The 17,381-nt window shown below is 52.7% G+C and overlaps 1 protein-coding gene across 16 annotated transcripts in view; it reads right to left on the bottom strand.

Moving 5' to 3' along the window:
- The window catches only part of Mcf2l (MCF.2 cell line derived transforming sequence like), a 145,812-nt gene that overhangs the window by 56,475 nt on the left and 71,956 nt on the right, over positions 1 to 17,381 (bottom strand). Inside the window, exon 1 of one of the 16 annotated variants that reach the window (XM_085844190.1) lies at positions 12,693 to 12,965. The exons of 14 other annotated variants lie outside the window; for them this stretch is intronic. In XM_085844190.1, coding sequence (XP_085700316.1) covers positions 12,693 to 12,765 — 73 coding nt within the window. In that variant the 5' untranslated portion in view covers positions 12,766 to 12,965. Of the gene's footprint in view, positions 1 to 12,692; positions 12,966 to 17,381 lie in introns of those variants that run through there. One more of the 16 variants, XM_085844198.1, reaches the window with a different exon arrangement.

The raw sequence follows: 17,381 nt of genomic DNA on the forward strand, positions 1-17,381 counted from the left end.
CTAACACTGGGAGGCAGAGACAGACAGGTCCATGGGCCTTACTGGCCAGCCAGGCTGACCTACTTGGCAAGTTCCAGGCTAATGAGAGACTGCCTCAAAACAACCAGGGGTTGATGGCACCTGAGGAACCCCAGCTGAGGTCCACTGGTCCCCACAGGTGTGTGTACAGATGTGCACATGTATTCACACATACATGTACACACACCCAAACATGCACACAAGGTAAAATATTAAATAGTGTGTGCATGCGTGTGTGTGTGTGTGTGTGTGTGTGTGTGTGTGTGTGTGTGTGATGCATGACCACCAGCCAGGCCAGTCTGTAAGGACACTCCAAGTGTCCACAAACGCTGCCCAGCCAACACTGGAGAGGTTGGTCTATGCTGTCCCAGAGCTCAGCAGGCTGGTTCCATTTCCCCCTGAATTATAATCTTTTGTTCTTTCTGATGTTTCTGCAGCTGAAGAAACCTGGATGCCTGTGTGCCCTGATACAGGCTTTCTCAGTCTTCTCGCCCAGGATGATTTGTAGACCGGACGTAAGGAGAGTATAGGGAATTGTGTTGCTAAGACAGGTCCACAGGAGGCAGAGTCCTGGAAGGTGCCCTGGGCAGGAAGCAGGTCACCCCCTCTCTTAGTGGTCAAAGGTCAGGGTAGGTCAGCTTTCACAGAGCTCCTCTGTGTGAGCACAAGGAGGCACAGACAACACCCCACACTGAGGGACCCCAGCCATGACCCTGCCAGAGTCGGAGGAGCAGTTAGGCGGGGCTCCAGGACACAAGGACCATAGACAGCCTGAGTTTAACCCTCCCCAACTTCACAGTACTGTTCCCCCTGGGCTCCTGTGTCAGGATGTAGGAAGTAAGGAAAGAAGGCAGAATCCAAGCTCTTGAAGTGCAATCTGGGTGGGGTGCCTAGTATAGTCTTTCTAGAGGAGAAGTGACCATCACCCCACACAAGGCTGCCCATCTTAGCCCAGATAAATTTGGACTGAATCTCGAAGGGCCCTCAGCTGCTGATTTTTATCCATACAAAACAGTCTGCTGGGGTATTGGAGTCCACATAGGCAGGGCTGCTCTTTGCCCTCTAGGTAACTTTTGCTCTAAAGAATTAGATGATAAAAGTCCTCACAAATTAACTCGAGCTCTCGCTTCAGTTCAGTAGCTTCACCCAGGGAAACAGGTGGCGAGATTCCTACACAGCATCTCCTGCCCCTCCACCTACCTGAGGGGCATTCTGACCCCTAACTTGGCTACTCAAGGCTGGAGAATGTGACAATGAGCAAGGAGCAGAGATGCCTTAGAGCAAGGTGGGTCAGAGACCTGGCCCTGGAGGTCGCACTGTGCAGGGGAGGGGGCTGCCGGGAAGTAGGGGGGCTGTGGGAATGGATGGAAAGCTGGTCTCTGCTTGGCTGATGACTGACCAGGATCCTGGTTTCCTTCAAGGAAACCCTGGCCTCTGGGAGAGCAGGTCTTAGGGTCACTCAGTAAAGTCTGCTATTTGCTAATTATCTCCTTTTATTTAGACCGGACAAAAGCCCATCCCCATGTGCTTTTGCTCACTGTCAATCAAACATAATGCTTCTTTTCAAAGTCCAGGGTTGAAGGTCAAATGGGATGACATCAGCAGTCATCTGGTGGGAGATGAGCCCTGCCGTGGTGTCCCTTGGAGAGGCCTCTAACCACAGATGTGGTCCTATTCATAGAGAGGGGACACGAGGAAGGCAGTCAGGCAGCTAGGCAGAATAAGATTCAAATTCTGCAAAGTGATGTTCGAAGTGACAGGCTTCAGACCAGCTGCATCCCTAGGATGGCAGGTCAGGGAAGAAAGTGACAAGATGCCAGGCCAGCATTGCAGTTACATGCTGGGACTGAGGGTGAACCCATGACACATGCTAAGAGCTACTGACTAGAACTGACAGAACTCTTAACATTTTTAAATCCCAGGGGTTTCGTTATTATTATTATTATTTTAAAAATATTTCCCACCCACCCACCCATGGCAACTGAATTCCCTTGTCACTAACCATCCTTGTCCCTTAATCTTAGAAAATAAGTTCCCAAAAGCTTTAAATCAAGGCTCGTAATAGAGATGGAAGGTAAGGGTCGATGGGGAAAGCAGAGAGCCAGTGAGGGCTAGAAGCCATCAATGCTCACATGCCACAGAGGGCTTCTCACAACCACACAGGTGACACACTTACAGACCGGCACAGAGGAAGACTGTATGTAATTATGGCACCTAGGGTGTCCTCCCTGGCCCGCCTCTTCCAGGTATGTGCAATACCAGCCTACGGTTTTCACGTCAGTGTGTGGGAACCACTTGGAAGAGCATCAGTTGAAGGCGGGGAATCCACCTGCTTCGAATGAATATATAGGCCATTTCCACTAGGTGGAACCCTGTGGTGGAAGGTCAGGAGTTAAACTCTCACCTTCCCAAGGGCTGTACTGGTGTACAGGCAAACACCTGCCCAAGCATTCACACCCTGGAGTGTGGGTGTCACTACGCACGGTGGTTTCCAAGCCTGCAACCACTCCTTAAAGGAACACAGCACCCAGGAAGTTTGCTGGGCAATCTGCTTTGTTCTCATAGGAGACATTGTTCATTCTCAAGTGGACCACACAGCTGGATGGAGCCAGCAGCCATGACCAGCAGCTGCCTTGCTACATGAGCGTTTGCAGCACCTGACCTCTGCTGCCAGCTCTCCACTGTGACATCTCTAGGGTCAGGTTCATAGAATGTCACCTCTGCCTGTCCCACACAGCTCTTTGCCATGCTCTTGAGAAAGATAAACATCCCACGCCAGTCCCATCCCACACCAGTCCCATCCCACGCCAGTCATAAACGGAGAAGCCTGGGAAGTCTTTGGGTGACAACATTTCCCATCCCTAACTCTTTGGCCTCAGAATTGGGGTACCTAAAAGCTACCTAAAGTGTCACAGTGTTGGGGGCCAGTGCTGTTCAGGACAGCCTTCACAGGCAGGAAGCAGACAGCTCTCCTAGCTACCACTATCTACCTACCCAAGTATAGAGCCACCCCTTAGAGAGCCACCCCTTTCTCATCTACCAGGATTTCTCATCCACCATTGTTTACTGAAGTCTGCAGAGGCTCATTCCCACAGTGAAAAACACAAGAGAACTGTGGGGAGGTTGGAGCTGCAGGGTCCCGAGCAATTAAATTACACTTCATTTGGCTCACAGAGGAAACTGTTCATTGAAGTAGCAACAGCAGCGAGTGCTTTCTTGTTACTAATGAATTTAACCATCATGGCCACTTAGGAGGAGGCAAGCCTATGCCTTGAACGAGTAAGACAACTTGCCTGAAGTCACATGGTGATGCCTATGTGACTGCAGGATCACGTGACTGCGGGGTCAATTTCAATGAAGGATAGACGGAGAAGCTGGCTGGCTCGAAGCTCCGAGGTGAAGACCCAACTGCAGGGTTTAGAAGTAAAAGCTAAGGGTGTCAGTTTCTGGTGCAGAGAGGGCTGGACAAGAGGCCCTTGGAGCGAAGCAGCACCTTGGGGCCTCTCCATGACCCGTTCAGGGGCAACATCCACAGCTTAGCGACCTGAACAACTGATTCTCCCATGAACCCTTTGTCTTTGAGTCAACAGATGGAGAAACAGCTTTACAATCTGCAAAGGAAGTATGTGGCTATTCTGTGAGGTTTGTATCTTTGATCAGCTCTTTACCTCAGGCAGAAAGGCAGATGTCTAATAACCAGGGCAGCTGTCTCCAAGCTGTGAACTGCAGCTGCAAAGACAGACGTGGATGGGGTGCAGGGATAGGGTAGAGGGTATGGGCCGAGGGCATGGCATGTGGGGCCTAGGATACAGGATGTGGAGGATGGGGCATGGGGGCTGGGATGTGAGGCTTCACTTCATACCATGGCTGAGGAAACCAGGAAGGGCAGACAGGTAGGATGTGTCCTTAGAGGAGTCCAGTCTTTCAGCCCAACACATCCTCCACGTTGTTCTCATACAAAGCACAGTGAAAGCTTGTTTACGCCTAACATCGTCAGGAATCACGTTATCATGAGGTTGCATTCCCAGCCAAGCCTCACTTTGGGACCCTGAGACTGACTGTGAGGCTGGCTGCTGACCTGATCAAGAGGAGCCAAGCGTTCTGGGTATGGGCTCTGGGTTTGGCCAGCAGGGGCTAAGTGACCTTGGTAGATTGCTTGCTCTCAGAGGCAATCTCTAAAATGTCAGGACAAGCAAGGTCTCTCCCTTCAGGGTGACCTGCACATCTGGTGGATGGTGGACATTTAACCATTACTGACAGGAACACCTGCTTCTGCCCTGGTCCATGTCCAGGACCACCCAGCTCTCCAGGCCCCTTGGAGCACTGCCTACTCCGCTGGTCTCTCCCAGGTGGTTTCTGGGTCTGCATCTATTGGGAGGATGACACCCACAGTGCTGCTCATGCCTGTAGCTCAGGGCGACTCAAGTTTACAGATAGATGGGAGCACGGTTGCAGCTGCCACAAAGAGAGGATGTGCCTTGGTCACACATGCCCCAGGTTCACTGTGGCACACATATTTATCCTGGCTAATTTTATGTCAACTTCACACAAGCTAGGGTCATTTTGGAAGATGATTCTAGCCTGTAGGTGTGGCCACCCTGGCCTGGTGGGTCTGAGCTCTATAAAAAAGCAGGCTGAGCAAGCCATGAGCAGAAATCCAGTTAACAGCACTCTTGCGTGGCCTCTGCATCCGCTCCTGCCTCCAGGCCCCTGCCTGCCCTGGTGATGGTCTAAGAAGGGGGAAGTGGAATAAACCCTTTCCTCCTTGAGTTGCTTAAGGCCATAGTGCTTCATCACAGCAACAGAAACCCTAACTGAGACAATGCCAAAGAGTGATTTAGGCACAAATGGAAGAGAGGCGTCAGTTGAGGGGTGTCAAGATCAGAAAGACAGTTCTGATAATGTTAACAGCTTTCTCAATATTTTGCTTAAATGGTCTTTGAATACAGGAAGTACTGTTGGATAGACTCACCCTGGGGGGCATGCTACTGTACTACACATGTGGGATGGGCCTCTGTCTCCCAAAGGGTGTCTCGGTCCCCTTCAGTCTCTGTAGGTCCTTCTATAACCAGTGATTCACAGATGGGCCCTGGGTTGGGAATGACCAGAGGGAGCCTGGTGCTGAGAGCCAGGGAGGGAGAGGCTGGGTCCTGAAACTGGACGCTGCCACTCCCATGTGCCTGAGCCCACGCCAGCTGCTGCACTTTCAAGTTGTCACCAAGCCTCAAACGCTGCACTTGTTGAACGCCCTGTGACAGTTGTGATGGCTGTCACACTGCCGCTTCTGTCATGCCTGGGCGAGGCTAAGAGGAGCCCCCACACCCCCTTGACCCTTCAAGGAAATGATGGTTCCCCTTTCTGTGTGCAGCAAGCCACTCAGTGGATCACATTCACAGCCCTGGAGATGGGGTTTCTGTCCTGGCTCCTAAGCTCACGCACAGTTTGGCTTGAAGTCACTTTCCAGCTGGTCCCTGTAGATCCTGACCCCACTTTACCTCCCAACCCCTCCCCCATGGCACACGTGTCCCCAGTGCTGACCTCCATCCTTACAGCCACCACCCAACTTTAGGGCAAGACTGTGGCCAGGGCTCAACTTACGGCCATCTGCCATCTCTCCAGTGCCCATGGTACCGTGGCTACTGACCCCTTTTAATGGGTGCCGGGGGCTGGACTTGAGGTTTGGGCTATGTTTACCTATTTGAATCAGATAACACAGTTCCTACAGAGCCTGATGGCCAAGTGCCGATTCTATAGACTGCCCCTGGGATTCATTCTCCAACAACCTTGGCCTCATAGCATCGTCTGCTTGTATGACACAGAGGAAAAGCCAGGAGATAGAACAACAGACTGAGATCTGATTTTGGAAAAAAATGATAGCCCACGGGAAATCAAGGCTGGGTTTGAAGAGAGAAGCTGCAGGCACTCAGTCCAGACCCAGTGATCCTGAGTCAGGGAAGGGCATTCTGCAAAGATGGAAGTGCACTGCCCCTGTGATACAGGCCCAGAGTCACACAACCAGCTGCGGTTGCACAGAGTGGTGGGAGTTTCCTTCACAACGCATTGGCTGTGTACGCATCTGGAGGTGGGGTCAGTGACTCTGACCTCACTGAGAGACCAACACCCCTGCTGAAGTGGGGAAGGTGTACCCGGAGCTCACCTTCAACAGCCACAAGACAGACAGGCAGACCTAGGGCCAGGGAAGATCCTGGAAAGTCGGTCACTATGGCTGGCTCGCCCAGCCTGCCCATGTTCATGCGTGGCTCCTGGGCTGTGACCTGCGGCCCCTGGGAAGATGCAGACTGATACTCAGGTTGTGAAGGCACTGTGGCACCCTCCAAACCACCAGGCAGCAGAGTAGGCCTTTTCTTGAAATGCTCCACAGACTTCTCCACAGCAGGAGAGTGGCCTGGAAGTCGGTTCAACTTCAACCTCCTGATGGCACATGATCACCTCAAATTACCAGAAGGCATAGTAGGTGGTGTCCCCAAGGCATGGTGCTCCATGCAGCCTTGTGCAGTAGCCATTCACTAGGTAGAGTGGAGTTGAATAGCACCGTTTGTGAGAGGCTCGTGGAGAGGCCTGGGCTTGGCGCATGCCCTTTGAGGAGGAGGTTACCTCCAAGCTCTGGAAGAGATCATCTCTACTTTTATGGGACCAGTCCACTGACCCCACTTCAACCCACTGACCCCAGACTTTTCTCATCAGTGGGAACCGGTGAGGCAGAGACACGGAAAGGATGCCTGGGGTCATCCTCAAAGGCCAGAAGTCAGACGTGTTCAAGGTTCTCATAGGGAGAAGAATGAGCCTCAGGCCTGTGAGAGCCTCTGCTGTGGAACTGGCATCCTGATGTTCCTGGTCCTTGAGTACCAGAGGGTTAGGTGTCTGTCACAGGGCCTGACAGCTGGGTACCTGCAGCCTCTCCCAGAATCAGAGCACAGGTGGCCCAAAGGTGGCTTTGAAGAATCATTTTCTTCAGTACTGGAGGGAGACAAGGCCGTGTGCACTGTCCTAGGAAGCAGGGTCCAGACAGCAAGGTTCTGTCACCATTGATGTTTGTCCTTGTTTTGTTAAGAAAAAACATTTCATGATAGTCAAGGGCTCTTCAGAGATCTGGGACTCAAACTGTTTTCATAGTGGTGTCCCCATTCTTCTCTGAGCTTGCTGTGTCTGTGCTCAGAAATGGTGGGGCACTATGTATGGCCATAAGTCAGGGATATCAGAACAAGATGGAACCCAGGCCTCTTCCCACAGAGCTCATTCCAGGCAGACAGATTATCTTCACTGAGAAACACCTTAGTCACCACAATGGTTTGGGTTTTTTTTTTTTTTTTTGGTTTTTGTTTGTTTGTTTTGTTTGTTGTTGTTGTTGAAGTTAGTATTTTTAAATCTCTGGCAAATTTTTACTATAAACATTTGGCATCAAGCTCTTTGCAGTTCTCATTAAGTTTTAAGAACACAAAGTGTCTGAGAGTCTAACCGTGATGGTGCAGAAGCTGAGGTGAGGCGCAGGTCTGAGACACCTGAAGTTACTCTGACAGGTCTTGGGGGAGGGGCATGTTGTGGGGGAGGGGCAGGTATCCGGCCCTTGCCCTCCCCAGCTTCCATTGCCTCTGCTCCCTACTGTAGATCAGGGTCAACCCCGAGGATCTGGGTTCTGGGAAGGCTTTGGGCCCAGTTGCTCGGGATGTTCACTGAACAAGAGGCGGTTGACGAGGATGACGGTGAGCAGATGAGCTGTCTGGATGAATCCTGCATATGGTGTAGACTAAGGGTCTTTGTGCTTACGGGCCACCCTGGGTTCCGAGTGGAGCCTGTGACATGCTGCTTCTCCATCTCTGATTCAGTCTGCCCTTCTTCCCTGTGCGTCCAGCACTTTCTTCCCTCTGGCCTCTTAAAGCCCATGTGGCCCCGATGGCAGCTGAGTGCACATTCTGGCCGGCCCCACCCTGCTGGGGAGGGGGAGATGCCTCAGCTGCCTCATCTCAGGACAGCTGGAGGCCAGGGAGCCTGCTGGGGCTCTGATGACCACACCATGGTTTATCAGGACAGGAACGTGTCAAACAACAACTCAGGACCCCTGATCTCCATGCCAGCCTGACCTGGGATCACTGGAGGGTGGGGGATGAGGGAACCTGTTTCTGCTCACCTGTGTCAGGTGTCCCTTGTGCAGACACTGTGGATGGCTACTGACTCATGAAGCGAGGTTACATGACCACGAAATGCATCTCCAGTTCAGACACAAATCATTAAAAGCTGAGCACGGACCATGAGCAGCTCGAGAGAAACACAGGGATTCTGGTGGCACAGGAGTGTCAGAGACAGCAGCCCCATAGGGGAGTGAGCAGCCTTTGATCCCACAACCCAGGGCTTGGCTCTACTCACTGGGCAGACCCTAAGGGCATCCTTCACTTGGCAATCTCTGGTGACCCATGGTGTCTACCCCAGCTTCACTAAGGTATACGGGCAAACTGACACCTGGTGTGGCTGACGTGTACGACCTGATGTTCGCTCATGCCGTTAGATCGTTTCCACCGCCACTCCATTGCCTCTGCTGCATGTGTCTCTGCCTGGTTGGTAGAGTTCAGACTCACTCAGAAAATATCCACCAGTGTGGGATGAACTGGCCTTGCCATGCAGTGCTTCAGACGGGCTTTCTAGGTAACAGACTCTGTATCCGTTGAACTACCAACCCCAGCTCTATGTAACCAGCTCTCCTCAGCTCCCCAGCACCCTCCTCAGCACTCTTGTTAAGTTTTAGAGCATAAACAGGCCTGACTCAGTATCTGGGGGCCACTGACTGGCTGCGATGTTGGAGAAGTTGGGGTGGCTACATCCTCACTGAGGCATGGGTCTTCAGAGAGCATACCTCGGCCGAGCCTCTCTCTCTTGCACAGGACCGCTCACCTGCAAGGCTCTGCTCTGTCAGTCATGCTGGAGGGTTACCAGAGGACTCTGCCCTCTCCTCCTCTCTCTCCTTTCCAGAGATGCAGCCTTTCAGGGCCCACACAGAAGGAGTGAGGGCACACAGCACTCAGTTCTCTGCCTGGCGTACTTCACGTTTCACAGGGCCCTCTATTCCTTCTAGGCTGCTGAAATGGCAGGATATCTTTTTATGGCTAAGTTGTATCCCTGCGTCTATGAACTACGCCTCTGACTGTCACTGATGACACCAAGGCCGACTTCCTTGGCTGCTGTGGCATCTCAGTGAACAGGGAATGCAGGTGAGGGCCTGTGGGTGGCGGACACTGCTGGATCACATAGTAGGTCTAGTTAGTGTGTTTTCTGTGAGGCTCATGCTACTCTGTCTTCCCATCAGTGGCCATGACTTCCCACCTCTCCACAAAGCCTCTGTGGCGGCCTAGAAAGGGACAGCCACAAACACGGAGTCTAGGTGTCTGCTGCTGATGCTCAATGTCTGACCTTGGGACCCTGGTTTCATCGCCACTATGAACTGTTGACTCAGAAGGCCCAGACACAGAGCAGCAGACACTGAGCCAGCCTATAGGAGGGAGGGATACATTCTAGGTACCAGCCTTGCCCACCATGCACAGCTGAGCTATGGCCCTGGGCAGTCTGCTCTTCCTTTTTAGCCTCCTCATACAAAAGAAGGATGAGAATTCTCACCTTGCAGGCTGGAGGCCGCCATCTGGCGAGCACAGCCTGTGGGCAGTGCTGACCCTGCTGACATCAGAGCCCTGGCTTTATGAGGACATGGCAGGTACACAGGACCACCTTGCCCTTGGCCCACTGGCACTGGTAAGGACCAAGTCTAAAAGCACCAGAGTACTAGCTGCAGTTGAGCTCCAATCTCAGGGGCTCCCTGGAGGCAGGATGTGGGCCGGAAGATGGGTGGGTGCACAGGAGGCTAAGGAGAGGGGTCACCTAGATTGTGCCCTTGACCAAGGTCACCACAAGGTGGTGACACTTACACTCTACCAGTTTCTCTTTGTACTTCCCCTCCAGGATGCCAGAGATGAAGGAGAGCCCGGGCAGTGACAGTGTCAGGTTCCTGCTGGATCTTGGGACACTCTGACCTTTTCTGTATATCCCTGGTGAGATGGCCCAAGAGGACCAGTGGGGATCTGTTGGCATGAGACACAGAGCCAGTGGGCATCAGGGGTATGACCATCCTCCAAATGGCTCCTACCATATTGTCAGTGCTCCAGAACCAAGCCCACAACCCAGCCATAAGAGGTGCCTACAAGTGGCAGGGCTACTTATTGCTAGAGGGACAATGCTCCAGTCCCTGCATCCTGCCCCTACCCATCCCTGGTATAGTGCCCCAGAAAGAGCTAGTTTCCAGATATTGAGTTTTCAAACACACCAGTCCGTATGGCCACACTCCCCTCTGGGCTCAGAACAGGAAAAGCAATGAGTCTTGGAACATATCTTTGAAGGCACAACCAGCCTGGGCCTGGCATGGTGAGGTATGACCTGGAAAGAGTGGTGGGGTAGATCTATAGCACAACAGGGGCCAGACACGAGTGTACATGGCACCTCAGGGACTAACTATGCCCTGTTACCCACACAGTGAGTCTTCAGTGCTGATGCAGGCAGGAGCAGCCCAGGCTAGCCCAAGACTGAGGGTGAGTGACAGGCAGGCAAGCGAGTGCTTTGTTCCCTTCCTACCCATTCTAAAATAATGACTTGTACACAGAATCTCTTAGTTACAGCTCTGAGAGGGCAATGCAGAGAATCCCAAGACACAAGCCCCTGCTCCCCAGGCAGAGAACAATGTTTTGTTCCCAGGGACACTGGGTTCTCCATGACCTGGTGCTAAGAGCCTCCTGGGATGAGATGGGTCCTGTGTTCCTCCCCTAAACTGCACAGAGGGACTTTTACCTCCCATTAAGTCCCAAGGTTGGTGCAAATCTAAAAACAAACAATTACATCAGCCTTCACCAGAGATACTCATGAAACAGAGACAACCCATGAAAGAACTTCACCAAGGCAGAGGGCAAGACCTGGCCCCGCACCACACCACACGACCATGAGCACACACAGGGCCAGCTGAGAGCACAGGGTGGCTGGTGGGGGCTCAGAAATGATGAGCAAAATCAATGTAGCCAGGAAGAGCCACCAAAGTGTGGCAGAGAGAGAGAGAGACAGACAGACAGACTCAGTGAGTGACGGGGTGGTACTGGGGTGGGGCTGGTGGAGTCACACATACCTGTGGGTCTCATGGATCACATATAGGCGTGAGCCGAGTGTGTATGCCCAAACACGACATTCCCCTGCTCCACCAGCTGTGATAACCTCAGGTCTCCCACCCTGGCTCAGGCACGGGGCTCCAGGACCACTTGTCCCCACTGAGTGAGTGCCAGGCAACCTAAGGAGCACTGGATGCCCCAGAAAATGGCTCCCGGTGCCCATAGGGGAGTGCCCACTTAGAGAAATGGCCCGAGGACGCACACGCCTGTTGTCGCATTTGTCACACGTACTAGCTTCTGTTTATGCAGAAATCTGACTAACGGTTCCTGGAAGCCAACACACAAACCCCAACCTTAGCCTCACCAAGCTTCCCCAGGAAAGCCCTCAGAGTGGCTGAGATCTTAAAGCTACAGCGCGCAACATGAACGCACCTAGAATTTAAGGGGAGTCATAAGAATGGAGAACTTCACCCGGCTAAGAAACAAGCAGGCAGGGAATGTGGTTCTGTGTGACCACTGGCTTCTGACATGCTGGTGAAGCCTCTATGGCCTCTCGCTGTCCCCCAGTGGCTCCCTGGAAAATCAGCTACTCTACATTTATTTGTAGTCAGAGAGCTGAGGGCTGATTCATTAAAATTTGCAAAAAAAAAAAAAAAATTCCTTTATGGGTCATTCATCAATGCTTGGCAGAAATATCACCAGGAAATGTAACAGTGACAAAATACTTCAAAAGGAGTGCCTTTCCTCTCTTGGAAATAATGGAGGGACCCAAAGCTGCTGCCTTTCTGCCAAGCCCCTGTTCTCTTTCTTCCTGGGATGACTGTGTTCCCTTCCCCAGGGCCCTTGTTCTTAGTGCCGAGGCACTAAGAGGCCGGGATCCAGGCAGCTGGGAGCATCTCACACACACACCCCTCCCAGAGGCAGAGCCAGCTCTAAGTGAGACCACAGAAGTCCCCCCGGGGAAGCAGCCAGAGTTCACTGTCCAAATGACATGGCCATCTAGTCCCATATCCCGCTGTTCCTAGGCTCTGGCATTAAATGGGCAGCTCTGGGGATAACTGGCATTGCCAGGTACCCCTGCTAGGAGGAAACCAAAGCCATGCCACTGTTTCTGGGCGTGTTTTTCCTTTGCTAGCCGGCATGTCCGTGGAAATCTGGAACAAAGGAGTGATCATTCCGTTCCAGCCTTCTGAGAAGGTGTGCAGTCACCCTTTATCTGGGAGCAGCTGCAGCTGCTGATGTCCTCAAAGGACTCCCAGGGAGGGTCTGAGGGGCACTGCCCAGACCACAAGGGCAAGGCATCACACCCGACCCCGAGGGAATGGGTGTTTTTTCTCTATAACCTAGCCAGCCCAGGCACGCCCCACCCTCATTTGCACCCTGCTGTCTGAGTCAACAATAGGACCCCAGCATCAGAGCGAGCTCACCTAGCCTACCTAATCTCTGTCTATTGTCACACACAGCCCACCCCACCCCCTGCCTCTTACAACACACCACAGCAAACAGAGCACAGAGCCCACACACCTGCACTTGTCTTCAGCAGGAGCCACAGGGCTGTGACGTCCTGGGACAGCACGGAGATGAGGCTCAAAGTCATGCTGTCACCCTTCACACTGGTCAGGATCCGATGACCTGTGTGCTGGCCAGCCCGCCTGGGCCACACAAAGGAAGCCAGTGGAGCTCCATCTTGGGCTGCTTGCTGCGTGGGGATACTACGCCTCCCTGGCTTTGCTGCACAGTGCCGTCCTCCGAGTGCCACAGGCTGTGGCTGCTGCGGTGGTGGCAGCAGCAGCAGCAGCAGCAGCGGCAGTGGCGCGGCTGCTTCTTCCAGGGCCTCAGAATTGGATTTGATGTCCTGATTAAGGAGCTAGAATCAGCTCTCTTATCCCTTGGCAGATGATTAACTGTTGAGAGCCTGGCAGCAGCTGAGTCCTGCTGGCTGCAGAGCCAGGCTCCTTGTTGTTTGTCTGGACCCTCCCTGCAGGGGCCCTACCTCAGTCAGGTTCCATCCACAGGGACAGCAGGGAACAGGGACCTAAGCCTTAGAGGTCCAGGCTCAGCCAGGTCCTATCCACCCACATAGGCCAAGGAAGCCGGCCCTTAGCCACAGGAGCGCCAAGCTTAACCAGGTCCTAACTGTTCAGACAGTCCTTCAGCAGAAGGCATGACACTCCTCACTCAGGCAGACTGTTTGTCTGGGTATAACCATTAGGATTCCCAGTTCTCCAAAGGGTGGGCAATTTGGTGGTGGGGAGAAGGTCTCAGAAATGGGGTCTCCCAGGCTGTAGGCCCAACTGTAGCTTACTGTGAGCTGGGGCTCATTGTTAACACTGTCTGCATCATCAGTTCCCCAGTGCTACAGCTGGTGAGATGCTGTCGGGAGTGTGTCACCACCCCTGTCCTGTGCCTCCAACCCCCAGAGGAGCAGAGACAGTAAATCCCACACTTGCCCCTGAGCCTGCTCCACTGAACAGCAGCCATGGGATGGCCTCGCTGTCCCAAGTCCCCATCAGGGTCAGACATCACCTCAGGAGCTCTAGCTTCTTCTTACCTCTCACCCCTGGGTGGGTGCCCAATGTTATCTATGCCTAATTCTCCATTCCTTTACCCGAGACCTCTGGCCCCTGCACTAGGACTCTGGTGGCTGGGCACACGCCCTAGGAGCTGACCCTGTGACAGGGCTAGCTGGTGTTCCTGCCTGCTGCCATCAGAACGAAACATATCTCAGGCCAACCTTGTCTGCGCTCAGGCCACCATGCCACTGTCAGGGGCTTGTTAGGACACGGTTAATAGATGTGCCAGGCTCGTACTCTGGGATCCACCCTCATCCCTTCCTTCCCTTGTCCTGGCCCTAGTGGGTCAGGTGGTGTGTCACCTGCTAGGAGAGTGAATTCTGTCACTCTCCTCATCTTTCTCAGCCTCTTTATCAGCATCTGCACTCTGATGGGGTAAGCCTTGCTTCATCAGCCCGCAGGGACAGGACGACTGTTAGGGCCACCAGAGCAGATCAAGGCATGACTGTTGGCCCAGTGGGGAAGCATCCACCTTCTCCCATGCCCAACCTCCAGTTCCCCCACATTCAAGGCAGATAGAGTATAACCACCCCGAGTACCTACTATGTGGAAACGAATTCAAGGCTGCCAAGGTCCACCCCCATTGAGGCCACCGAATGTCCATGGTCCCCTAGCTGTGTTTGAGCCCAAGGACAGTAAAGGCACAGGGGGACTTCAAGTCCCCACACTGCAGCAGAAACATATGGACTAAAAGCAAAACTACAGGTTTGAGAAGCAAGCAGCTTACATAGCGAGTTCTTATTAAGGCCAGGGACAGAAGGACATCCAGGGCTGTCCTCTGCTGAGAAGGGGCCATGTGACAGAGGAAGGTACCTGGGGACAGAAGCAAGAACTGTGGAGCTGGCCAGTTCCTTCTTGCCTGCTCTTGTCCCCAGCCCTCTGCTTGGAGCTGCACAATTAAGTGTGCACAATGACTGAGATCTGCAGGGCACAAGGCAGGTTCCCATTGGTTCATTAAGTGAGCAATGTGTTAGTGCGGATGGAGACCCCACTGAGGCCCAGGGTGATGCAGATGGAGAGGGGTTGGCTGCAGTCCTGTGTCCATGCTTCTGGAGGGCCTGACCACTCACTTCATGATTTCTTTTATTCTTTTTGGGAGACTGGTGCCCTCACTACACTTGTCTCCTCTCTCAGGTCCTGACCATTCCAGCTTACTAGAGAAGGTCCAAGGTCTGACCCATGGTCCATCACCTGACTTGAGCAATGCCCTCTCCTCCCTAAAGCCACAGCTCATGTGCCTTGCCCACACTTTCAATATGACATAAATGTGACATCTTATAATGTCAAGGCCATCTTCCTGGTCTTCTTTGCAGACTATGCCTAAGATACATACATAGCTCAGCCTGCAGCAGCTTCCTGGCCATGCCAAAGTCTGGGAAGTAAACTGAGGCATTTTTCTGCTTCCTATGGTGAACAGCCAGAAGTGGAGAACCCCGGTGCAGGTGGTGTACAGAGAACAGCCCAGAACAGTGGGCAAGATCCTAACTCCATTCTGGGTCTGTAGTAAGGCAAGGCCCACCCACATCAATAGTTGGCTTCATATAAATTAGCTATGCTTTTGTTGAATATGGTCAACAACGCTAATAGAGTTTACGAAAGAACCCACTGTGAAGTGGGGGTGGGGTTGTATTCCTTTATAGAAGTCCTCATGGGCCTATCACTGCTACTCAGACCCTAGAGACACAAAGGACCAAGATGAGCAAGTTTCAGCTCTCCAGAAAGCAGCTTCCCGGATGAGGATGAGAGGTCCTCTGGGCTTGTGCTATCTTCCCATGATCTGGCCACATCTCCTGAAAGCACATTTCAAACCCTGCCCTTGTTCCGATTCTCCTCCCCCTCCTGCCTTCTGAGCCTGTTCCTCCTGTGGATGCAAGAACTCCCTGACTTCTCCGCCTGTGCGTCATTGGGTGTTAGTATGCCCTAGGTGCATGGCATACATGTGTGAACGACCAAGCCCCATGTGGCTAGGCTCTGTCCCCATCTTGCCTCTGCTTGGGGTCCATTGCACTCTGAGCACACTGTACTGCAGATGAGTATCAGCCACCCACCAGTCCTCAGAGACAGGGTGGGGGCAGGAAGCACAGAGCCACTGTGCCGACATGTCTCTGGGAGCTCCGTCTACACTTTCTTGTAATCCTTAGAGGCCAGGGGATAACATGATTCCCAAGTGACCACTGGTGACTGAGGCTTGGGCAGCAATCATATGCCAGGTGCCCCCACACTCCCTTGCACAGTGCCTTGTGACAGGCCCGACAGCATCCTCCATCACACCAAGAAGAGAACCTTCTGGCTTTGCCCCCTGCAATGATGAGCAGTGTGGATAAAATAGGCTCCTTAGCGTGCTCAGGAGCACGCCCTAAATAGCCTTATCCAAGATGGAAAGAGCAAGGCCAAGGGGCAGAGAGGACTTTCTTAGCAGCCTCCAGGGCCAGACCCTAGGTCTGGATGGCTGGGTAGCACTATAGATTCCCCATGGGAGGAGAGCCTAGAGCGTGGGGAGACTGGCTTACTTAGTTGGTGACTACTTTCCAACAGTCGGGGACAGCTGAGTCATGACACCCACCCATGGAGGGTCAGCCTGGGAAGCAGCTGACATGAGTTACAGGGCCTCAGGAGTGTGCAGGTGAGCCATGACCAGGAGTCAGAGAGCTGCAAGCCCCTGGCAGATGGAGGAGTTTACCACACTTCTCAAGGACTGGGGTAGCATGACAGCTGTCATTTCCTGTCATTCTTCACATCAAATGCTCCAAGAGGACACACACAAGGCCAGTGATGTGAGCCTGGGGCCCACACTTCCTATCCAGCAGAGTTTTACTATCAGGGCAGAAAACTGCAAACGAGTTTTGCTTAAGAGACAGACATTATTCAGTGTGCTGGGTGAGGTGGTTCCGCTGACAGGCAAGGCCTTTCACACAAAAGACAATTTGAGCAGAGACAATTTCTGCAAGGTGAAGCAGAGTGGAAGAGTCCTTCACTGGCATATACAGGACCCTGCGTTATATTTCCAGCCACACTACTACACACACACACACACACACACACAAACAGACTTGCACACTTACACACATATACACAGGCATACACATGTATAGACACACATACACACTTGTACGCACACAGGTACATGCACATATACACACATACATGCATACATGCATACTCACACACACACGCGCACACAGAGACAATTGGCATGGCTCTACCCTGCAATGCATGAAGGGAAACTGACAAGTCAAAGCACAGGCTCTGCAGGGACAGCACAACCAGGAGGACTGCGGCAGAAGACACTGAGGGAGGAACAGCCATGCCTCCTGAGGGAAGGGGCTCCACCTCTGACTACACTGTTCACCCCCAGTGGTTCTCAATGCTGCAACCCTTTCCTCGTGTCGTGGTGACCCCAACCATAAAATTATTTCATTGCTACTCCATAGCTGTAATTTTGCTACTTTCATGAATTATAATGTAAACATATGATACAGGATATAGGATAGGGGGTCATGACCCATAGTTGGGAACTACTGAGTCAAAGTTTGGAAAGGGGTTCTTAGCTATGAATTCACCTCTTCTCTGCGAAGAACTCTAGGCTCTGATGCAAGGGAAGTCCAGTCTCCTCCATGAAGGAATGGCTTATTTACAGAGA

Source organism: Mus caroli, unplaced genomic scaffold (assembly GCF_978045245.1).
Source record: "Mus caroli unplaced genomic scaffold, Mus_caroli_1 scaffold_10, whole genome shotgun sequence".
Lineage (NCBI taxonomy): Eukaryota > Metazoa > Chordata > Mammalia > Rodentia > Muridae > Mus > Mus caroli.